This window comes from Ciona robusta, chromosome 7 (assembly GCF_009617815.1).
Source record: "Ciona robusta chromosome 7, ASM961781v2".
NCBI lineage: Eukaryota > Metazoa > Chordata > Ascidiacea > Phlebobranchia > Cionidae > Ciona > Ciona robusta.
In genome coordinates, this window is record NC_143241.1 from 5,587,012 (window position 1) to 5,612,850 (window position 25,839).

General features: G+C 33.3%; 1 protein-coding gene across 2 annotated transcripts; it reads left to right on the forward strand.

Annotated features, from left to right (window-relative positions):
- Positions 1 to 766: 766 nt before the first annotated feature.
- Positions 767 to 25,667, forward strand: LOC149734134 (uncharacterized). Of its 2 annotated transcripts, XM_089880597.1 has the most exons (43): positions 767 to 1,678; positions 2,572 to 2,832; positions 3,397 to 3,510; positions 4,212 to 4,325; positions 5,475 to 5,588; positions 6,189 to 6,299; positions 6,900 to 7,010; positions 7,539 to 7,649; positions 7,891 to 8,001; positions 8,503 to 8,616; positions 8,971 to 9,081; positions 9,429 to 9,542; positions 9,730 to 9,843; positions 9,940 to 10,050; positions 10,331 to 10,444; positions 10,854 to 10,981; positions 11,326 to 11,455; positions 11,976 to 12,227; positions 12,634 to 12,894; positions 13,211 to 13,321; positions 13,751 to 13,861; positions 14,342 to 14,469; positions 14,852 to 14,981; positions 15,298 to 15,549; positions 16,023 to 16,283; positions 16,612 to 16,722; positions 17,041 to 17,154; positions 17,432 to 17,542; positions 17,977 to 18,081; positions 18,694 to 18,795; positions 18,938 to 19,038; positions 19,498 to 19,671; positions 20,171 to 20,277; positions 20,613 to 20,715; positions 21,193 to 21,432; positions 21,804 to 21,914; positions 22,091 to 22,273; positions 22,344 to 22,453; positions 23,023 to 23,230; positions 23,478 to 23,604; positions 24,230 to 24,381; positions 24,568 to 24,741; positions 24,946 to 25,667. In XM_089880597.1, exons 1-43 carry the CDS (start codon positions 1,615 to 1,617, stop codon positions 25,096 to 25,098), a joined length of 6,039 nt encoding a protein of 2,012 aa, XP_089736723.1. In that variant the 5' UTR covers positions 767 to 1,614; the 3' UTR covers positions 25,099 to 25,667. The 2 variants fall into 2 exon arrangements, with proteins under 2 accessions (XP_089736723.1, XP_089736725.1); XM_089880599.1 differs by lacking the exons at positions 11,976 to 12,227; positions 12,634 to 12,894; positions 13,211 to 13,321; ... (1 more) ...; positions 14,342 to 14,469; positions 14,852 to 14,981.
- Positions 25,668 to 25,839: the final 172 nt, after the last annotated feature.

The window sequence follows — 25,839 nt, forward strand, 5'->3', positions numbered from 1 at the left end:
AGTTCTAAGTAAAAAACAGTCGGGGGTGGGACTTTCTAAGCATCGTCTGCATAGTGTCGAACCTTAAACAGTTCAAATTAATTGCATTCCGTCTTACATGGTTAATATGTTAAATACGCGAGAAAGTTTAGGTTTCAGATGGTAAAAAGTTTAAAGAAATTATAAAATTTATTTTAAACTTGGGAAGTTCGTTTATATGGTAGGGTGGGGAAGATGGGACACCTTTTCTTTCCATTTTCTTGTACAATTTAGTAGTAAATAAATACCATTTAAAGATTTATAAATCGTTTTCATACGATTCTCATGGACCGTTGATAAATGTTTAAAATAAGACCAGGATATTTGGATATTATGTGAAAAAGGTGTCCCATATTCCCCCACTATATCATGTTTCTATTGGTGTTGTCTAATTAGATCTATGTACGTTTTATAAGACTTGGCACGTATTTTTGGTTTTGCTGTCAACTAATTTCGGCGGTGGTGACTTGAGGTTTGTTCTGTAGTTATAATAATGATTATTTGTTTGTTTCTAATGCGGTTAGAGCATGAGGTTTTTCCATTGAAAATTTTCGGTTTTAGTAAAAAGAGACCTCTAAATTTAATCGGAAAACGTATACAGACTTCACAGTGTGGTTGGCTTCTATTCAGACCACGATTTGTGTTTTGCTCATCAGTCATTTCCTACATCAGCATGCCAATCAAACGTTTGTATTTTTTTTAACTTAAAGGTAGACAAAAGCTGCAGCCAATGTCCTTGATATACTTTGTTCACAGTGTTCAGTAGGTGTTATAAGGAAACACGAGATAGTATAGACAAGTTTTCAGTGTAGTAGACTGTTGTTGTTTAGATTTTCTTTTCCCAGAAGGCGTTATAAGAAAACACGAGATCGGTTAAGTTTTGAGTGAAATTACGCATGGGTTTTGGTATTCAGTTACATTGCGTAGGCTATACTTATTGTCAATATATATACATATACAGTGTATAACCCTTTCGACGTTGCTTAGTTGATTTGTTGGCGGTGTTCCTGTTATTTACTCGCACCCACGTCAGTATAATTTGGTTTTGCTGTACGCTACGTCATCTAGTTTCCTGCAGTAAATTGAGAAAAGCAGTGCAAGTCAACGGTGCACAGGTATTAGACACGGCATGTCGCTGTGTGGGCTCTTATGGATATGGAACCACACGTATTTTCCTTTGTGTTTAAGAGTAAATCTGCAGGCTTAGCGTCATTAGGTTTTTAGTAGCCTAACAAAAAGATATGGGTGTATAGCTATATGCTAGCGTTGATTTGGTATACAAAATAGATATTACAGTATATTGCAATTTACTTGAATATTAAGCTAATCGGTGAAAGCGGCCATTAGTGCATCAAAATACGTGTCGAATGATTTAATTCGTGACTTAGCGTTAAGGAGGCACAGAAAAAGTTTTAGCGACAACATTAATCAGTTTTGACACTGCAAATGTCGTGACTAATTTTTTATTCTTTTCTGAGACACGTTGCATCAGTTGGGCTAACTGTTTTGATTTTCTAGGCAGACCGCACATTTGCGTTGTATATGTTTTCTTTGAGGATACAGTAATTATTGAAACTGAATTACGAAGACCAAACTATGATCGTTGCTTTATTTTTACTATTTTTTGTTTCGTCTGGATATTCCGCAAGCATACCGACAAGTAAGTCATTGTTGAATACACAGTTTGTGAATGTGCTATGTAATAAGGTTTTCCGTTTATATAGTCAGATGGGGGAAGATGGGACACCTTTTCAGGATATTATTTTAGGATATTCGGGTATTATGTGCTAAAGGTGTCTCATTTTCCCCACCTTGCTAAAAATGTGATTAGGAAATAGTGCTGCTAACGGTATCTTACTCCACAGTACTGAATATATTACCCTTCGTTCATTGTTTTTTTCTTCGTAACGTAAGGACAGTGTTGTATACTCACCAAAAAAACTAAAAATAACCAAATAACGTTATGAAATCCAATTTACAGTTTATATAACTTGAATGTGACTTTGGTCAGAGTGAAAACAGATCGGAAATTCACGCACAAAACATACGCGACAACACCAAAACAATCCTAAAGTAGCCTACAGTAACTTTAGCGGTCTTTTTGAAACTTTTACTGGTGCTACCAATCTAAAGTATGGACACTGTACTAACTTTTTTACGAACAAGCAAAACTTAACGAAAGAAAAAACAGGTCTTGGCAACTTCTTAGCGGGCACGAGATGTACAGTTACAGTATAGGGTGGGGGAAGATGGGACAATTTTTATTCTATTTTACCTACCCATTTGGTAGTGAACAAAGAACATTCATCGAATTATAAAACCGTATTCTCACAACTCTCATAGACCGTTGTTATTTGTTTAAAACACGATCAGGATATTATGTGCTAAAAGTGACCCGTTTTCCCCCACCCTAATATAATAATTAGAAAACCCTTCTCTTAGCACTATAGTTGCGCAGGACTCGCTAAACGTTTATTTTATATTGCGCATTACGTTCGGTACGTAAGCTTAATGTCGTATACTTGCATAGTTTTTAAAAAACTTTATTTTTAGATGCGGTTTTCGTAGCGAAAGGACAGTACCGCTATACAGCTGAACTTCCAAGCAACATTTCGGTAGGAGCCTCCATTCCGGATGGGTTTCAAAACTTTTCGGTATCTTTCGAAAGTGGTTGTTATAACACCACGGAAGGTTTCGTGCAAATAACGTATCCGAATTCATCCGAAGTCCTAACTGTATATTGTGTCTACACATGGGGCTTCTATGTCGTCACAAACCAAACGGTGTTCAACTGGACCTTGTACTCAACCGCAGGTAATTATTTAACTGTATCGTCACAGTGTATTCTTTTACCTTAAGTTTATTATTATATAACATTTAAAGGGCAGTACGCCTATTTGATGTGAGTTTTTGCTGATTTATTTAAGGAATAATGGCGTAATACCTATATGTGGTAACTCGTAAGCGGCCACGAGGTGTATTTGAAACACCCCCCCCCGTGTTATAACAATTGTCTTTGTCCCGTCATAGGAGGATAAAACAAGTCGCACTCATTCATTTTAAACATATAGTAGGGTGGGGAAAGATGGGACGTCTTTTCATTCTATTTTCCCCTCCCATTTGGTAGTAAACAAAGAACTTTTAAATAATTACAAAGCTGTACCCTCACGACTCCTATAGACCGTTGTTACTTGTTTAAAACACAATCAGTGTATTTTATGTGCTAAAGGTTTCCCGTCTCCCAAACTCTACTGTACAGTTCGTTTTCGATTTTGTATGTTTGTACATCGAATACCAACTACACGGTTACGTAACGTGATTTTCAAAGAAATCTCGCTTCACACAAAATACCGACCTTAAATTTAACCTCTATTACAGACACTGATGACTGCAATCCGAACCCTTGCCAGCATTGTGGTAATTGCACGGATCTACTTCGAGATTACACTTGCGCGTGTCCTGTTGGTTTCCAAGGGAAAAACTGCTCAATAAGTAAACTATATGACTGGTATTAAACACAGAACATGTAAAAACCTCTTCAGTTTGTTTTGTTCGTAACGGTGTACTGATGTATTTGTTCCGACCGTTAAATTCCTACCGTGCGCTACTGCCCATGCGCCGCAACGCTACTGCGCATGCCTAATAGGTCAGAACAAATACATACGAGGTCTACGAAACCGACTGAAAAACGTTCCGACTGAAAAACGTTCCGGGGCAAAATAATATTAAACATTACTGCCCGGAACACATTTAATGGTCGGAACAAATATATCACGATATCGACATGTTTTTTTACTAACTATAGGGATGCAAATATGTTTAATGTATAACGACCTGTAGTTCATAACTGTTAACTTCCGTTTACTCGGTAGTGTGTATTTTTGTGATCATCGTTATACAGTAAATAATTATAAAAATAGCAAGCTGGGGTAAAATGAGACATTTCCATTTTTATCGTCTCTTTTGGTGGAAAGCAAAGAATATTTACACAGATTTTTATAACCGTAGTCCGGCGACTCTAAAAGGGCGATAAAAATTGTTGTTCAAAAACGATCAGGAAATATGGGGTTTAGGTGATTACGGTATTCCATATTACCCCACAATACTATATGTTACGTTGGACCACGACCTACTAGAGATATATCTAGTAAGCCGTGGTTGCACTGGTGCCTAAGTATAAAACTGCAACACAGATATAGACGACTGTGCGCCTTCACCGTGTAGCTACAACTCTACGTGTGTGGATCTGATCAATGGATATTACTGCATTTGTCCGCCTGGATTAAACGGAACCAACTGTTCAATTAGTAAGTTATATAATAAAATAAAGTTACATACTTGGTAACTCGTAAGCTGGCACGAGGTGTATGAATCAGAACACCTGTGTTTAACGACTGTCCTTTTCCAGCGACGCGAGGATATAGTAAGTTACATTCATATCGTATTTTGTTACTAATGAAGAATCCTATTACGTTACCAGACCACTAAACATAACCAAAAACTAACGCTACAACCGCTAACTTCTAATTATAACTCCTAACTACCAACCTCTAACACTTTCCACCAGCCTAATATGTAACGTGGACTACCCATATTTTTCAAGTGTAGGCGAATTTTGGAATTTTTACATTGTTTGTGTTGGCCAACTCTTATAATAATCCAAACTCCCACGTCATAATAGGACTTCCCTGAACATAATACAGTCATATATATATATATATATATATGGATGACTGCTACCAGTTAGACTTCCTTTTATCAGAACTGTTTTCACACTATAATTTTTCGTTTTTTTTTCTTTTACTTGTGTTATAGACAGATTTTTAAACCCTTTTTTAAATCGTATGTATAATATTCATAGTATTTTGGGGTAAGATGGTCAAGCCCGGCGCCGTGGCATAGTGGTTAGCGCGTCTGCCTAAAATGGGTTTAAGACTCGACGGTGCTACCATTGTGGGCGTATGTGTCCTTGAGCAAGACACTTAACGGCAATTGCTCTGACCCAGTGGTCACTAATGGGTAGTCCAAATTATCAGCAATACATAAAAAAATAAAAAAAATAATAAAAATAATCACCTACAAAGTAACATACATGGTAACTCGTAAGCTGGCACGGTGATAAACCCGTGTTACAAGGTGATAAACCCGTGTTACAAGGTGATAAACCCGTGTGATAACGACTGTCGTTTTCCGGCCACGCGAGGATTAAGTAAGTTACATTCATTTAGTCATTCATGTTTTCATTCTCTTTTTCGTCCCATTCGATAGTAAACAAAGAATATTTACAGAATAATATACCCACATCCTTACAACAAAGCAGTTTGCTAATTTAAAAAAACATAAAAAATATGGAATAATTTGTGATAACATTATCAATTACCACAGTATTATAGTTTACTGTTTAGAAATCCCATTTAAATAGGTTTATTTTGTAATCTTCAAATTTTATTTTTTAGACCATAATGAGTGTGAACCAAATCCTTGTGCGAACTGTGGTAATTGTACTGATGGTATTGGTGACTTCACTTGTGAATGTCCAACAGGACTTAGTGGGAAAAACTGTTCAATTAGTAAGTTAACATTTGTATGTTTTGATTCAATGAATAAATTTATTTGTATAAGTTTGGGATAATGACACGCATCAACAATGGTGGCAGCAACTAGTTTTGAAAACTAGTTTCTATGGTTAATAGGCAAGCGCTTTAAACACTGTCACAACACTGTATAATAAAGAACCAAATAAAAGTTGGTGAACAGCCTCTGACTGATAGAACAATGTAGGTTTTATTTGGCTCTTTGATTACAGCAGCAAAAATTTAAAAATATTTTAAACAAAAAGAGGATATAGTGACAAAACAACAGTTGTTTAAACACGCTTATGAGTTAAAAACATGTTTACATTTATTTGAAATAAGCGTGGTCGCTACACCTACAAAATAAGTTGCTGTCTAAAAACACTATCATAGGTATGCCTAACAATTTTCGCATAGTGGTTCTGCTAACTAACTCCTTGGCTCAATCCTGCACTCACTAATTAGTTGCGTAAATTTAGTCTTTACAAAAGTACAATACAATTTTTTTAACATCTAGTAATCATGAGGCGTTTGAATATGTTATCCATTTTTTTGCATCTGTCAAGGCTTAAGAATAACATGTCATATTTCTAACAGATATTGATGACTGTATTGGTGTCTTCTGTGGTAATGGGACTTGTGTGGATCTGATAAACGACTATATGTGTGATTGTGCCATTGGTTTTAATGGCACCAACTGTACAAACAGTAAGTATAGTTTAAGTTATATGCCATACAGTAGGGTTGGGGAAGATAGGACACCTTATTATTCTATTTTCTTGTCACATTTGGTAGTAAACAAACAAAATTTTAATAATTATAAAATCGTATCCTCATGACTCCCATAGACCGTTGTTAATTGTTTAAAACGCGATCCAAACATTTGGATATTATGTGCTAAAGGTGTCCCATCTTCCCCAGACTTACTTTAAAGTTTTTGTAACATATTTCCAAATAAGGAGGTCATGACAATGTTGAAAAATTAACAATGATTGGAGGGAAGCAACATCATAATGTATCACTACTGTTTTTAAATAATTTGTGCTTTTGCACATAAATCAATTTTAAACAAACCTTTTTTTAATGGCTTTCATTATGAATGTCACATAGCTGCAACTCAGTGTTTCCAAATGGGTTGTCCAAATAGTCAGCCATATAGAAAAAATAAAAAATCACCTACAAAGTTACATGTGGTAACTCGTATGCGGGTACGAGGTGTTTAAAACAAGACATGTCATAAAAATGTCTTTCCCCAACACTTGAGCTCATTAGCATTATATTAAAAAACTAAAACGTTTTCCACTACAGACATAGATGACTGCTCACCTGGAATTTGTAATAATGGAGATTGTATTGACCAAGTAAATAACTACACTTGTTCTTGCTTTGATGGATACACAGGAGATAAATGTTTAATAGGTTTGTATGAACCCAAACATTATGTTAAATAATTAAGGTTTTACAGTTCGTGCTTCACTATTTACTGTATTTTTTTTTGTATTTTTTAAACAAATAAAAATAGCCGTTTGATACTTACTTAGGTGTAGTTCTTTTTGGTACTGGAATATTCTGTTCTAGTTACCGCCATATTGCCAGGTAAAATTTTCACTTTAAACAAGTGACACTACAGTAAAACCGCATTTAATTTCACGGAAAATGTTAAGCATGTGTTAACACATATAGTGGGTATTGGTGTAATACATAATGATGCCATTTTGTTTATTTATAATAAAGATAACAAACAGAACCCTTTTACTCTGTTTTAATTAATTAATATAATTTATTAAAGATAACTACAAACCTTAAGACATTTTTGTATGTTTTAAATGTATATATTTTTTTTTAGTTTTCAACACAATTTTTTTCCACACAAGGTGATTATGGTTGCCCGCCTTGCGAGGGTAATTAAATTCATTCTTATATGAATATTTTTTTACTTATATGCAGATATAGATGAATGTGCTACAGACCCATGTGTAAATGGTACATGTGTAAATCTGGTGAATGCATATATGTGTAACTGCACTGCTGGCTTTGATGGTACAAACTGCTCTAATAGTAAGTCTTGTTTATTACATCATTGTATTTCTGCTTATATTGCAGAACTATCTGCTTTGTAATGCATTTATAAAAAGTTCAAATGAACAGTTAGGCTGCCATTTTATTTTCACAGTGCTTTTCATTTTTTTTTATTTGACACATTTGTTTAAGCAGTTTTTAACCTTAGTGTATTTTGAGCACCCATTTTTGCCTAATTCTTTTCTCTTTATGTAAACTGAAAATTTCTGGTATGTTCCAGATATAAATGATTGCGCTCCAAATCCATGTGTGCATGGGAGTTGCGCAGATAGGGTAGAAAACTATACATGTGCATGTGATACAGGATTTACTGGCAGGAATTGCTCAATAGGTATGTACATCATTGCCAATATTATAAAATGGATATTGTTTTAACTACTGATATGTTGTAATGTATATAAAGTGGACTATGTATATAAAATTGACGCTGTTTCAGACATTGATATGTTTTGTATTTCTTTTCACATTACCACGCATAAACGAAACTGAAAGTAATTCAAATGAAACCACAAATATAGTTACCACCTACACGATAAAGTGGGATGCCTCTTTATAGAAGTATTAGTCACTTGGAGACTTTTTAAACTGAAAAATGATGATATGACTTTTTCTCCAATGACAGACCTCTTATCATAGCCTTGTTGTTTAAAAGCCAACTGATTAAAAAACTGGTAAAGATTTTTGCTAACTAGTAAAAAAATGTTTTACAAAATATGTTAAACTAGTTATTTTAATGATGAAATTGGATTGCTATAGGGTTTAACGTCTCTTAAAGGAAAAATAATAAAAGATTGCGAAACACTGGTTTAAAATTTACACTGTGACATCACAGATATCAACGATTGTGACCCAAATCCATGCGATTCATGTGGAAATTGTACAGACTTGTTGAATGACTATAACTGTACATGCCCTGCTGGGTTTAGTGGAAAAAACTGCTCAATTGGTATGTAAATATAACATGTTGTATATTTTATAAGGGTGCATAAGGTAACTTGAAAATATATAGGAAAAACATTGGTCTTGGGACAGAAAATACATAACACGCCTTTAGAAAAAGCAGAAATTACTGGATTCGACGCTTGATGCTGCTACTGTTGTGGGCATGTGTCCTTTTTAAATACACCTAATGATCATTACTTAACCCAGTGTTCACTGTCAAACAGAAAATACACAAAGTTACATACTTTATAACCTAGGCATGAGGTGTATGAAGCCATTGCATTTGGTACCGTGTAAAAATATGTGAAAGTTATCATCATGTTAAGTATGTAGACCTTAATGAAACAATATATTGTAGATATCAATGAATGTACACCTGGTGTATGCGGAAATGGAACTTGTGTTGATATGTTACAGGGTTATTATTGTGACTGTGATATTGGTTTTAATGGAACAAACTGCACCAACAGTAAGTAATATACTTTAAACTAAAATAAATATTTTGCTGATGTTGCTACCAAGCATAACGTAATGTTTGAAATAACTTGTGGTAAAACACTGATTCTAAATAAATGTTTTGTCCAACAGACTCAGACAAAAATCGCATTTTACCAGAAGAGCAATTTTAAATATTACAAACAAAGTATTTTTGAATGAATGAATGAATGAATGAATGATGAATGAATGAATTCATTCATTCAAGTATTTTTAAAATGTAAAATTGAAAATATAGAGTTTGACATTATAAAAAATATCTTTATTTCTTAATTCTATTTTTTTCCAAAATTCCATGAATAAAATTCATTTTGCTTACAGACATAGATGATTGTGCTATAAACCATTGTGCTAATGGCGGGACTTGTGTAGATGGAGTGGCTAATTACACCTGTCAGTGCGTGCCTGGCTATACGGGCTACAACTGCTCAACTGGTAACTAAGCTGACAGTTTCTTTTAATTTGGTTGATGCACAAAAAGCCCGAAATCATCTGTTTTAATTTACCTTTTTGCTTCAGTTTATAAATGACTTCTATTTTGTATTAGTGTGGTCTTTGTTTAAATACATAGAATTCTGGCCAGATTTGCATGCTTCAGTTACATTACATTCTGACATTACAGATATCAACGATTGTGACCCAAATCCATGTGTTTCATGTGGAAATTGTACAGACTTGTTGAATGATTATAACTGTACATGCCCTGCTGGGTTTAGTGGAAAAAACTGCTCAATTGGTATGTAATTATAACATGTTGTATATTTTAGAAGGTTGTATGTGAAAGCCATCATCATGTTAAGTTTGTAGACCCTAACAAGGCATTGTGTTGTAGATATCAATGAATGTACACCTGGTGTATGTGGAAATGGAACTTGTGTTGATAAGTTAAATGGCTATTATTGTGACTGTGATCTTGGTTTTAATGGAACAAACTGCCTTAACAGTAAGTAATTTACTTTAAACTAAAATCAATATTTTGCTGATGTTGCAACCAAGCATAATGTAATATTAGAAATAGCTTGTGGTAAAACACTGATTTTGTACAAATCTTTTGTTCGACAGACTCCGACAAAAAGTATTTTACAAAAAGTAAAATAACTTTTTGTATATATAGAGTTTGACATCGTAATAATGATACAAAGTTTGACATCGTAAATATCCGTTTTATTTTTTAATTCTGTTTTTTTCCAAAATTCTAACAATAAAATTCCTTTTTCTTTCAGACATAGATGATTGTGCTATAAACCATTGTGCTAATGGCGGGACTTGTGTAGATGGAGTGGCTAATTACACTTGTCAGTGCGCACCTGGCCATACTGGCTACAACTGCTCAATTGGTAACTAAGCTGACAATTTTACAGAATTTTTATCATCACCTTTACAACTAGTATTGTTTAATTTTAACAGCTGTATTCTTTTTATGTAGATAAAATGTAAATATATAAAACAATTATGAAAAAGTACAAATTAGTTTTTCACTGTAAAAATATGTGGAAATTCCTGTAGCATACAGACTGCATTAAGTTTCTGCTATAGTTTCACTATACCATTTCACAAAACACCATGTTATAATTCGAAAACGGGTGTAAAACAGAACACCGTGTTATAATTCGTAAGTGGTATGAAACAGAAAACCCTGTTATAACAAATGTACAATTATTAATCCATTTAAGCTTACTGGATGTGCTTATACGTATTACCAAATACCCTAAACTTTTAACACAACTTTGATTTCTTTTTTTACAGCTCTGTTATCAACATCTCAAATAAACATAATTGACGTTACACAATTTTCTATGTTGGTTAAATACAATCCTGTTCCTGATGCAATATATTACATTGTAAAGGTGGCTTACTTGGATACTATTGAACAGGTCAGGTTTAAACATTTCTTCTATTAAGTTCTAAAAAAAAATTTCCATTAAAATTAATATTTTTGTTTCATTAAATTAAGTTGTGGAAATTTTTCGGGCTCCATAAATTGGGAGCAAAAGTATGGTGTGTATGCCCCATATATGATATGCTATAGAACAATTGTGTTTTCCATACTCAAATAAATAAATAATGCCATGGGTTATGGCTCTGTAGTGATACTTTTACAGAACTGTTTTAATAGATAAATATTAATTTCATAAATATTTTGTTTATAGAATTTTTTTGAACTGCAAATTTTTTATTCCATTTTTTATGCATTTTTAACGATCTTTGTGTCATACAGAATAAAACAACTACCAATATCTCTGTACCTGTAAATGGTTTACTTCCTGGTAGAGTTTATTCCGTATCAGTATACGTGATGTATGTGGAAGGAATAAGCCAAGCAAGTGACGTACACCAACAAATTACAGGTGCATTCTTCATATTATTATGCTGATTAAACTTAGCCTAAGTAATATATGGTCTAGTAGTGGTAAATCCAAATTTATAATAAAAAAATTATATTCCTACAGTTTAATACCGCAACTATATAATTTGATTTTTTAATAAAAACAACATTTTTTAAAAAGAATTTAGGTAACATATTTATTGGGGGCACACCACCCCTGTCCCCCTAGATTTTCACCACTGGTTTAATGCCTTATAAATAATTATACAGATATTATTATTACTAAATAAGCCGTTAACGTTCTAGTTTCACTTTGTTCTGTTAGGGCAGTTTTTTAAAATTATCTTCAAATACTGGAAAAAATGTTACAACTTACAAGCAAACTGCTCCAAACATATTTTAGGCCAATTGTAAATTAATAATACTTCTTTTTAAAAAAATACTTCTTTAAACGTTTTCAAAATACAGAGTTAAATTTCTACAATGCCCTTTTACTGATAATGTTTAGTGGACAAAACTAACCAGTGAAAACTTTCTCTCAGTTGCGGACAATGTCACCAACTTATTTGTCTACAATGTAACCTCATCTGCTCTAAATGTAAGATGGGCTCTATCAGCTTATGGCCACAACTCCACTCTTGTGAAGATTTTTCCAGTCAGCGTACCAGAACAGACAGTAACAACTAACTCAACACATTTTTCAAACTTACTGGCCGGCACCAATTACACAGTTTCAGTTCAATCTCAGAATGCAGCAGGGTTAAGTGCTCCAACAACTTTTAGTTTTCAAACAGGTAATATTTTATCTCGTTTTAAAGTAGGTTTTTATTTTATGTACATTTTCTTATTGTTCAATACCTTGGCACAGTGAAAGCAGGTACGTATCCTATTCTATAGTTGTTTAAAGTTTAATGACCTTTTTTATGTACATTCTTGTAGACATTAAGGCAAATATAAAGTCCCAAAAATTAGCGTAAAAATAAGCATTTAATATCTGTCATTTTACTACTTTTATCCTTCTCTTCAATATTTTAATTAATGATATCTCTGTATTCAAAAAGATAAATTATTTTGTATTGTTTCTGAATTTCAATTGATAAATTTTTTTTTAGCGCAAGCTTTACACTTTTTTATTCTGTCGTTAAACTACATCTTACTTATTGCATTCTAAACTATCTTTTTTATTTCACTTGTTTGCAGCACCTGGCAAACCTGAAAATGTAAGGATTACGACAGCACATACTTCACTGAATATATCATTTGATGCTACGCAAGGAGCTGTTCTATACAGGGTGACAATTTCTCCTAACCTAGCTAAAAATACAACCTCTACTTACGTGTATTTTGATGGCCTAAATGATGGAATGCAATACACTGTATCTGTGGTGGCATTTTCACCAAATCAACTTGTGTTGGGAGTTCTTTCTAGTCTTCCATCTGATCCTATATCTATCTCAACATGTAAGTAGATTAATTTAAAGGATAAGAAAGTTATATGAAGAAACTTGAATGTTGTGTGATAGTTTACATTGGTGTAATCGCCTGATAAATTGTTCAGGTAATTAAAATGAATATTAATATGATATATTGACAGATTTTAATCTTTATTTCCCGTTTTTTTTACTATTACATTAATATAACCCAAAAGTAAAATAAGGTGTTTTAAAATGGAGGTATGTTGTACAAACAACACGCAATATGCAAATAGGTTATAAAACACTTCGTTATGCCCCAGCAGTAACACTTAAAAATCTAGTTAACTAACACTTTATTGCAGACATAAATGCATGCAAACCAAGTCCATGTGTAAATGGAAGTTGTTTAATTAATAAAAACAATTACACATGTGAGTGTGAAGCAGGATTCACCGGCATGAACTGTTCCATAGGTAATAATATTCTTATTGTTTATTTTTGCTATGGTTTTTTTTTAATGCCACATGTTTTCCTAATGTGTTCCTGGTGTTCATTATTAACTTTTCCTAATGTTTTGTTTCCTAATGTGATTCCAGTGTTCAGTAGTAAGTTTACCTTAATGTAGCCTATGCCTAATGTTCAGTATTACGTTTTCCTAGTGTGTTCCTAGTGTTCAGTATTAAGTTTTCCTAATGTATTCCTAGTGTTTAGTATTAAGTTTTCCTAATGTATTTCTAGTGTTTAGTATTAAGTTTTACTAATGTATTTCTAGTGTTTAGTATTAAGTTTTCCTAATGTATTCCTAGTGTTTAGTATTAAGCTTTCCTAATGTATTTCTAGTGTTTAGTATTAGGTTTTCCCAATGTATTCCTAGTGTTCAGTATTAAGTTTACAATCTACAGATATTGATGATTGCAAACCAAATCCATGTGCGAATGGCAGTTGTACTGACCAAGTCAACAACTATACTTGTTCCTGTGATCCCACTTTTAAAGGAAGAAATTGCTCTCAGGGTAAATATATATAAAAAGTGATAATTACTTTTTGTAATGCCTGGCAATGATAATAATATGACTTATCAGTGCTTAAGTTATGAATTTTATAGTATTTAACAACTGAATGGCTTGTACTTATAACAAAACATTTTAATTATCTTGGCACCGTGGCAAAGTGGTTAGCGCGCCTACCTGTAACCCAGAGGTAATGGGTTCAGACCTCGTTGCTGCTACCATTGTAGGTGAATGTGTTCTTGGGCAAGACACTTAACGGCAATTGCTTCAACCCAGTGGTCACTAATAGGTTGTCCAAATTATCAGCCATACATAAAAAATGAAAAAAATCTCCAAAAAATATTCACCTACAAAGTAACATACATATTAACTCATAAGGACATAAGCTGACATAAGGTGTATGAACATTGGTTATTTAATGACTGGCGTTTTCCAGCCACTCGAGGATAAAGTTAGTTACATACATACAATTTCTTGTTGCAGCTCTCTTGTCCACCCCCCAAATAAAAATAACTGACATTACACAATTTTCCATGTTGGTTGAATATGAACCTGTTTCTGATGCAATATATTACACTGTAAAGGTGGATCACGTGGATATGGTTGAAAAGGTGATCTTATATAATTTTGCGCTTCTTTAAATTTTAATTTGAAGATGAATGAATGAAAATGTATGAATGTAAATTTGAAGAGACTCAGCAATTTGGAAATATAAGCATGATGTGTATGCAACCTCCATGTATGGTGTGCTATAGATTATTACTACAGACTTTTTCTATACTCGAATAAACTAGTAATATCATGTGTTTAACTTTGTTGTAACGCTGCTTTTACACAACAAGATTCGTATGTAAAAACTGGCACAAAATTTTATAAATTTTTTTAAAGTGTAAACAACAAAGTTAAACACACTAACGATCTTTTTTCTACTACGTGTATGCTTCAACTTTCTCTTAAAAATCTTTGTTTTTAAACAATGTTTGTGTCATACAGAATATAACAAGCACCAATATCAGTGTACCTGTAAATGGTTTACTTCCTGGTAGAGTTTATTCAATATCAGTATACGTGATGTATGTGGAAGGAATAAGCCAAGCAAGTGACGTACACCAGCAAATTACAGGTGCAACGTAATACCTATTCAATTTCGATTATACTCGCTAAAATATTCTTTGATTCTGTAGAATAAAAAAATATGGTTGGTTAAACCGATGTATACTACTTCGGGCATTAATAATTTGAAAATTTGCAAACTTATCGTTTTTTGGGGTAAAAATTATTACTTTTTTATTATTGCTTGCTAAAATAATTATAATTTTAAAAGTTTTTAGTAAACTAAAAACTTTCCAAAAAATACAGAGTTATGTTTCAACAAAATTTTTTTTATTGAGATTCTTTTATTTAGTGAGCAACACTAACCGGAAAATACTCTATCTCAGTTGCGGACAATCTCACTAACTTGTTGGTCTACGATGTAACATCTTATTCTATAAATGTTATATGGACGCTAGCAGCTTATGGCCAAGTTTCCACTCTTGTGAAGATTTTTCCAGGCAGCGTACCAGAACAGACAGTAACAACTAACTCGACACATTTTTCAAACTTACTGGCCGGCACCAATTACACAGTTTCAGTTCAATCTCAGAATGCAGCAGGGTTAAGTGCTCCAACCAATTTTAGTTTTCAAACAGGTAATATTTTATCCTGTTTTAAAGTACGGTTTTATTTTATGTGCATTTTTTCTTATTGTCCAGTACCGTTGCACAGTGATCACAGCACCTGACTCCAGCCCAGGGGTTACAGGTTTAAGACTGCTATCATTATGGGTGTTTGTGTGCTTGGGCAAAGCACTTTGTTTTAAAACAGTAATCTGTTGAGTTGCCTAAATTGTCAGTCTTTAGTTAAAAACGTGGGAAAGATTAAAAAACATTACCTACAAAGTTACGCACATGGTAACCCCTAAGCAGGCAAGAAATACATAAAACAGGTCACGCAGGCTTTAGCGGCTATGGTTGCCTTGTCCACAAGGATAAATAAGTAATATTAGGACAGGAGAAAGTCATAAATATAACATCGAAAAATTGTCACTAACACACGCCTTTGATAAGATATGTATACAGTGTAAAATTAATAAAGCTAGCTTTTAACCTTTTTTTATTTGCAGCACCTGGCAAACCTGAAAATGTAAGGATTGTGACAGCACATACTTCACTGAATATATCTTTTGATGCTATGCAAGGAGCTGTTCTATACAGGGTGACAATTTCTCCTAACCTAGCTAAAAATACAACCTCTACTCATGTATCATTCCATGGCCTAAATGATGGAATGCAATACACTGTATCTGTGGTGGCATTTTCACCAAATCAACTTGTGTTGGGAGTTATTTCTAGTCTTCCATCTGATCCTATATCTATCTCAACATGTAAGTAGATGGATTAGAAAGCTAGGAAAAAAGGATAAAAAGTTATATAAAGAAACTTGTATGTTGTGTGATAGGTTACATTGGTGAAATCACCCAAAAAATTATACAGTTACCACAAATAAAACTGCCAATACCATTTAAATATGAAAGCATTAACCTTATTAAGATATATTTCCATGTTTGTTACATAATGAAAGTAATAACATAACTAAAAAGTAAGATAATGTGTTTACAATAGATTTCTGTTAAACATCCATATAAAACCATTGTACATATTGGTTATAAAACACTGTTATATTACAGCAGTCCCTATAATACTTTATTACAGACATAAATTCATGCACACCAAATCCATGTTTGAATGGAAAATGTTCAGTTGATAAAAACAATTACACTTGTGAGTGTGAAGCAGGATTCACTGGCAGGAACTGTTCCATAGGTAACAATAATCCTTTTTTTATATATTTTTGCTATAGTCTTTTTAACATTAACATTTTATTGAGAACGTAGTGGCCATGTAGATTTGTTTCGTCAAACAGTTGTTTTTTTTAATTTTTTTGCGGTGTTAGTTTCCAGATACTTTTTAATTTAGTTTTTTAAATTTACTTTAAACACAAACTTTCGAGGCAAATCAATATTAATCTTTGATTTATTCGTTAAAAAATGATATTTGACATAGGCTAAAATTGGTTGGACTTGATTTACACAACTGTCCAATTAACAATGATCATAAGGAATTGATTATTTTCCTTTATAGATATTGATGACTGCAGTCCAAACCCATGTGTTAATTCTATGGATTGTATTGATAGAGTAAATGATTACCAATGCGATTGTACACCAGGCTTTGTAGGCAAAAATTGTGAAAAAAGTAAGTGGTTTAAGTTTAAGGTGTAATTAACCTTTTTGTTCACGAGAAAATAAAACCTTGTAAATAAAAACATTTTCTTATTGTAATAAATATTCCAGGCAAAATTACTTTTGATAAAAAAGGGTTGATTAGATTTATATTATAGCTGGTATTAGCAGTTAAATAGACTATCAATTTTCGCCAGTCAATTTTTTTACAGTTTTTTTTATAATGAGAGACCTATGTATACACTCATGTATAGAGTATGCTTATTTTAAACTGCTGGCTGTTTTATCAGGTTATGATGATTGCCACAATGTAAGCTGCAACTCATTTGAATGCATAGATGGTTTTCTCAGCTACACATGCAACTGTAAAAATGGCTACAGCGGAAAAAATTGCGAAATTGGTAAGAAAATATAAATACAGTGGGTAGAGGCCTCGCATCATTAACAAAAAACACTGGATTCGATGCTCGATGCTGCTACCAGTTTATATGTGGTGTCCTTGGGCAAAACACTTAAGGGAAAGAATTACGGCAATTTTTTTTATTACTGGCTAAAAGTTATACTTCCCAAAATAGTGTATGTATATTCTTGTGTATCGATATACTACGTTAATTTAAAGGTGTAGACATGCTGCAATCAAGTTTAATGTCAGTATTACTAAAACAGTTGTCACAATTATGTAATTTAGTTTTGGTTGTATATCTAAGCTTATTTGTATGGCACATTGATAAGCATGCCTGTGTCATACTTAGACGACGCGAGTTGTATGAAACAGACCCACTGTTATAACGACTGTCTATGAATAATATATTTGAATGGCCATTTTTTCAAATAGAACCAAGTATATGCTATGGTGTCGAATGCAAGGATAGAGCCCTTTGTGTTAATGGAACTTGTGTTTGTAAGGATGGTTATGATGGAAACGGAGATGTTTGCATTGGTGAGTTTGCAGTTCTGCTTTTTTAGCAAAAATATAAATTCATACAAAAGAGTCCGAAACGAATTTGCACTGGTTGCATGAAAGACTTAAAATTTCTGGGTGTTGAGGTCATGGGCATTCCGGGTCTCTTACAAGAACCTCACTCATATAAAATAGAATAGTACTACAATAACCTGTTACAAATTTTCTTTGTTTGCTGCATATATTGGTCACGCTTTTTAACCAATTAGTTACGTAAATGTTTTAACCATAATCTTATTTTAATGACCGTTGTTTAGTACCTTATTCCCTTTATTTTTTACTATGTGTAGTAATATGTTATATGTTAAAACATCTCATTTACAATAATAATTTATGTTGCTGGTTTTAAAGAAAAAAAAATTGGTTGAAAGTAAAGTGTTATATATATTATATAACTAAATAAATGTAACTTACTTTACCCTGGCCAGAAAATGACAGTGATTATAACACGGGTATTCATACACCTCTAGGCAGCTTATGAGTTACCATGTATGTTACTTTGTGGGTGATTGTTACTTTTACATTTACAGTATTACTCGTGCAGCAATAGTATGGTGAAAAATTAATTGTAAATCCTATTTTACTTAACAGTAAAGTGCGAAACACAAAACATAACAGGAGATAGTGGTACTAACTACACTTTCATTGGGAGACCTCTAGGGAGATCTAATTCCGTTCAAAAATGCAATGGAAGTAAGTTGCATGTTTTTGTTGATTGGTTTTTAGCACGCACATCACTTACAGTATTGTCAGCCTAGATTTTAAATCAATAGCACAGTGTATTTTGCATTCATTTTTCCGTGCAGTAAATTAAAATATAAACTATATTTTTCAGGTCGCTCAATAGCTGAGGCTGAATGCAAAGAAGATGGTGACTTTCACTTTCTTAATGAATTGCCTTGTTCAGTAAATTTAGGATCACTTGCAAATAATATTGTAGGTTTTTCTTAATGAATGAATAAGTGTCACCTATTTATCTCTGCTTGAAATAGCAAGCAAGTGTTTCCCCCCATTTTTTCATAAACATAATACAGACTTATAAGTTATTAGGTATATAATTTGGTGGGTGATGGTTTCAGAATATCCTACGTACTGCATCATAGTGGTGAATGACAGAGCTACTCATAAATTATATTTACAGGCCACAAGACTATTGTTTAATCATATAATTCGTTGCTACCATTGTGGGTATGTGTCCTTGGGCAAAACACATTTTGGCAATTGCTCCAACCCAGTGGTCACTAATAGGTTGTCCAAATTATCAAACACACATAAAAAAATCTCCCCCCAAAAATAATCACCTACAAATTAACACAAGTAGGAAGTGACATTACATACATAATGTTACAACTTACATTGCAAAGGTTGTTAATGGTTTTTCACTTCAATTAACAGCAGGAGAATGTGGCAAATATTACAGCGGAACAAGTCCACACCTATTCCACACAAGTCACTCTGCTAACTTCTAACTTTAACTCAAATACATCAGAGTCAAGTGGGTCAGTTGAACAGGTGGAAGAAGCTGCAAACTTAATTACACAGTTGTCTAATGTGTCAACAAACATCAAGGTGCTGTCACATGTTCATTTACTGTCTACCAGGGTTATATATTAATCTATGTAATAGTTTTTGTTATATTAACCTGTGTGTGTTGCGGAGTCCCACTGGTTGCATGAAAGACATAGACAGTTTGGGTCTTGGAGTAATAGGACACATCTGGACTAAATTCCAGATCTTCAATAGGCACCTCCACCGTATAAAAAAACAACATATGATTGTGCATATGTTTAGTTTGTATTACGGTTTAGGGTCTACTTAGTCATATGCAGGGTTAGGTTTCAGCTAGAACCCATCAAAATGCTGTTGTTAAGCTGAACAAATATATTAAACTTAACAGAATGTCATTCGATTAACACTATATGGTCAGATCAGATTGCAATTAATTTAGTTTATTAATTTACAATTTCTAAAGGTCTGGTTTTAAAAACCTGGTCATGGCCATACATTGTGTATTGCTTGGTTTAGTTATAAAACACCCAATAACCTAAATTACGCATATTACCTGCAGATGTCAGTGGAAACTACAACAAATTTTCTATTAGCTGTCAGTAATGTGGGAACAGCAGTTAGTTCACCCACTAGCAATGAAATACCACAGAATGAAACTGCAATCATGTAAGTCAATGACTTTTGTGGTAATTTGAAACAGGGCCAGTTAATTGAAATAATAAATGTAACTTACTTTATCCTCATGTGGTGGTGTTCTGTTTCATACACCTCCTGCCAGTTTACAAGTTACCTAGTATGTTACATTGTGGGTGGTTATTTTTTGGGGGATTTTTTTTTAATTTTTTTATATATGGCTTATAATTTGGACAACCCATTAGTGACCACTGGGCTGGAGCAATTGCTGTTAAGTGTCTTGCCTAAGTAAACATACGCCCGGGCAGGCGTGCTAACCAACTGTGCTTAGGTGCTGGAATAATTAGATCAAACATTAACTTTTGCAGCAAACGACAGCTTGCCAAAGCTGTCACTGTCTTTGTGGAAAGCATGGAACTTCCACCAGATGAACTAGAAAACGAAATTATTCTGGATACAATGTCTGTGAAGGTAAGATGTAGTTATGTGTTCATTCTATGGAAAAGGCCCCATGACACAGCTTATAAAGAGCTAACAGAAGATAAACAGTATACAAACTAAAGGTGGAGAATGTATGTATGCAACATACATAGTATAGCTTTTCAGGGGACTAGGATGTATGCCAGAGTTGCATTGCATGTGTGTTATGTAAATTGAGAACTTAGTTTTAGAGCTAGAGGAATAAATTTGCAAATATTTAATATATATTTAAAATTTAATTTAATATTAAATTATGTTAAAAGTTTGTATAATACAGGTTTTCCTTTACAGTTTCAATATAAACATGTCAGCCTATATGTTTAACCTCTTAAATTACTGATGTCGATTTTGATTTTTTTGTACTGAAACGTATGAAATAAAGTTGAATCCCACATATTGGGTTGTCATGTTTATATTTAATCTACAATTAAATTTAACAGAAAATTCTAATTAATCCTGATTTTACAGGCAAAAAGGTTACCATCTTCCTTATTTGCATCACAAAAAAAACGGAGTACGCACCAAGAAGTATTTGATATTACATCTTCTCCTTATATTGGGTTTAATAGAACACATGTATCACCAACCTTATCCTTTCCATATACTCTTTTGAGAGGCTTGTCAAGATCTACTACTTTTAAAATGGTGTTATTTAAAACCACTTCACTCTTTCCAACTAAACAAAAAGATGTGTCTAAGTTTAGCCAGGTAGGCTGAGTGTTAATTTTAAATTTATAGTTGCATGTGGTAAGCATGTCCGGGTGTAGCTCAGATAATATGGGCTTAAAATGGTACAATTGTGGACATATTTGTTGTTGGGCAGAACTCTGCAATTGCTTCAACCCAGTGACTATTAATGGGTTGTCTAAATTACACTTTGCCGCAACCTAGCGATCTTTTATTGGTTGTCAGCCATACACCAAGTAAAAATGAGAAATTCAAAAAGAATTACCCACAAAATTATGTGTAACTCAAAAGGGGACTTAAAGTGTATGAAACGAAACACCAGTGTTCTAAGAACTTTCGTTGCCACGCCATGAGATAAATAAAATAAATTCCTTTCTATATCTTTTTTTCAGGTCACACAATTCGTTATCAGTGGAAATAATAACAGTTACGTTGGAAAAGTTCAATTGATTAATAATGACATAAAGGTAACACGGATGCAACCTGTGCCGTCTAAGCCACAAGTAAGTTTTAATAATCCACTCTTGAAATTAAAGTCTTAAAAACATAAGATTTTTTGAGTTTGGAAAAAAATTTGCCAAATAAAAAACGTTTTTACCAAATAAAATTTTTAGAAACTAAAAAAATATTATCTACTATAACACGCAGTATTAAATTATAAATTACTGCTACACTACAGAGACTTTATCAGTTGGAATGCGCAAAATATAACCAAAATACGGAGGACTGGGATAAAAAAGACTGCGAATTCGAACCTGGAGTAGGCACAACACCAAGCAGATGCCAATGCGATAGTAAATATAATCCGTATTCCGAAGAAATAGAGGAACAACAACAGGGATCTACATTCTCATGTTTAGTGGTTAGTATCTGATGGTAACATTATAAATACTTTTCAGAGAGAAGTTTATTTCCTTGTAAATACTTTTCAGAAAGAAGTTTATTTCCCATCTGCAAAGGTTCTTAGTATTGTCAGTAAGATTGGTTTGTGGATTTCCCTATTTGGAGTTTTCCTAACATTTGTCATCTACATTTCTATAAAGTAAGTTTCAATTCAACATTTGTCCCTACTTAACATGAGGTGTATCCTTAGTGTATTAAAAGATGTGCCATGAGATGTATTAAAAGCTGCCCTTGTAATTACCTGACAGTATGCTTGAAATGTATGCTTGGGTTTCCATATATGTCTGTCTGGAGTATTGAATGAATGTAACTTATTTTATCCTTGCGTGGCCGGAAAACGACAGTCTTTATCACTTGGGTTTAACACCTCGTGTCAGCTTACAAGTTACCATGTATGTTACTTTGTAGGTGATTATTTTTTGTGATTTATTTTTTATTTTTTTATGTATGGCTGATAATTTGGACAACCCATTAGTGACCACTGGGCTGGAGCAATTGCCGTTAAGTGTCTTGCCCAAGGACACGCCCGCAATGGTAGCAGCCTAGAGCCCTGAACCCATTACCTCTGGGTTAAAGGCAGGGGCGCTAACCACTATGCCACGGCGCAGGGTATTATATAGCGCTCGCTCATAATTCAACTTAAGACTCAACAACGAACGTATGTGGTGTTTAAAGAATTTGTCATTAAAAAAAACTTCTAAATTTCAGGCAGTTAAGGAACAGGCAACCAACAATTTTTATTCTGAACATCTGTGTCTGTCTTTTTATTGTTTACATCACCTTTCTCTTTGGAATTCAAGCAACTGAAACAAAGACTACATGCGATGCAAGTGCTATGATATTGCATTATGCCTTACTGGCTTTCTGGTTTTGGTGTGGGGCAAACACACTCAATCTGTACAAGTTAATTGTGAAGGTTTGTGCTGCTTTTACTCCTTTTGTATGAAATTAAGTTATTTTTTGTCATCGTGGCTGGAGCTGTTAGTCAAACAGTTTGTTCTCCTTAAATAAACACGTATTTTTAAAGGCTTAGCAGCAACCTCAAATTTAACCATTTTCCTGTCTTCGCTATTGTATTCGAAGCGATAAACAAAATTGTTGTTATGTTATTTGTTTCCTGAACCTTTAAAAATAAGTTTAATAAAAGGTAATGTGTTTCACAGGTCTTTGGTTCTCCTGACACCCTTACACCATGTGTGCTGTACAGTACCTGTTATGGACTGCCTTTGTTAATAGTTGGTATCAATGCAGGAGCTACTATTTTTACTACTGACTTATCGTTGCCCGAAGGTAGTCAAAGAAATGTTTCTGATACATTGTTACATATAGTAGGGTGGGAAAAGATAGGACACCTTTTCATTCTATTTTCCCGTTCCATTTGGTACTAAACAAAGAACATTCAAGAAATTTTAAAACTGTATCCTCAAGACTACAATAGACCGCTGATAATTGTTTAAAACCGATCAGGATATTTCAGTATTATTTGCTAAAGATATCCAATCTTCCCCCACCCTACTATATGTATATTCTGTGTATGCTTTTATTAGTGAAAAAAACAAAGCCTATTTCTCCACTATGGTGGGGCAATGTTGCAATACAATAGGTTCTTATTTACATGTTGCCATGTATAAAACTTTGTGAGTGTTTTTTGTTTATTTGTTTTTTATGTGGCTGTTAATTTGAACAACCCTTTAGTGACTGCTGGGTTGGAGTAATGTTTGTTAAGTATTTCTTACAATGACATTTACACTTAAAATGATAGCAGCATTGAACATCAAACCTGGTACTGTTCGGTTACAATGAGAGCGTATAATCAATGCACTTGATTAAATATTTATGGTATAATATTTTTCCAGTTCTCTGCCTCACTTTAACATTTGTAGTTTTTAAAATTAAACAACTCAATCGTTTTTAGGACAAGATTCTAACTACAGACACAGCGCTAAATGTTGGTTGAGACATTACTCACTTTACTTTGGCTTCTTGCTCCCAATGGGTCTTATAATTCTTTTCAATGTTGTGGTCTTTGTTCTTGTAATCAGTAAACTGACTTGCAAGAGAGATAAGGTATTTCCTATAGGCATCTAAACGAATGATGCTTAAAATCATGGTCTTTGTTTATGACATGTTTTATTCATATAGAATAATTGCCATTAAGTGTTCTTGGCATTCATGATCAACTGGGAAGAGTGTTTTCTTTTCCACCAAACATATATTTTGTCTCCTTGAATAATTTTAAATTTTGCTCTTTAGATTCGCTCATCAAAATCACAGAAGAACAGTGCTAAGGAAGGGCTTTCACTTGCAGTAACGCTGTGTTTTATGATGGGATTTGCTTGGATTTTTGGCTACTTTCTGCTCATAGACGGCGATTTAAAATTAATAGAAGTAATGTCATGGCTTTTTACTCTCTTTAATGCTGGCCAGGTAACACTTTTTATCAATATGCTGTTTAATAGTAATTACCTATATTTTATCCATTGTGTTTTAATGATTGCCCTTTTGCGGTTAAACAATATGACTTGATATCATTTTCAAAGAAAATAAGTAAAAAATATGTAACGTCAAACAATTATTATAAGCTGAACCAACATGAACTTATAGGGTAGTTAACCAACATAAATTTAACAGGGAATAACAATCTTCTACTTTAACTGTTTAAAACAAAACCAAGCACGAAGATTATGGTTGGACCCCTTGCTTGCTCAATGCTGTAACAAGAAACCAAAAACCAAAGTTGAAAGTGTGGAACTCAGTCAAACTACCAATCTATCCAAACTCTGACATTTGTTTTAAGAAAAGGAGTCCATGTCAATGGGTTGGCATATATACTGTACAATGAGTAAAAACATGGCTGTTCTTTTTTGTATTTTTGACTTTGTCTGCATACACTGTATATTTTGTATTGTGTTTAACTTGTCCGCACTTTGTTGTTGAAACATTTGGAACTTAGCTTATTTAAACAGTGCCAGACAGATAACAATATTATTCTATTTATGTTTTCATGTTACCACCATTACCATTTAGATGCGTTGAGGTTTTGTGTTGATTCAACGGTAAACAATGAATCATGGACATAAACAGTTGCACAATGTCAAATATTTTTGTGGTATAACATGTTTTAGATATTAGTCAAATTTTCCGTTAAAATCTATATTGGAAAATGTTTCGCTTCATAGAAAAATAAGGGTAAGAAAGTAGAAAAAGGTGCAAAGTTAAAGTTCCATACTGATTGTTGTATAACCAAGTGTATTGTGTATATTCTTTGGCAGATTACACCGTGTGTTTTTATTGAATCGATTTTTCTTTATTAAAGCACATTTTTGCATAATAAACTGCTTTAAATGGTTTTACATTCATGAATATTATAGGAGGTTGGAACTAGGATATTAAAAGCATTTTCAAAGAGATGTTTTTTAATCTATTCTCCTAGGTGGGCTTGCCTGCTGAAATTCGTATGTGAAGAGAATCTCCTCAAAGACTTAATATTACCGCTTAGGGGACTATATTCAAAATTAAAACAAT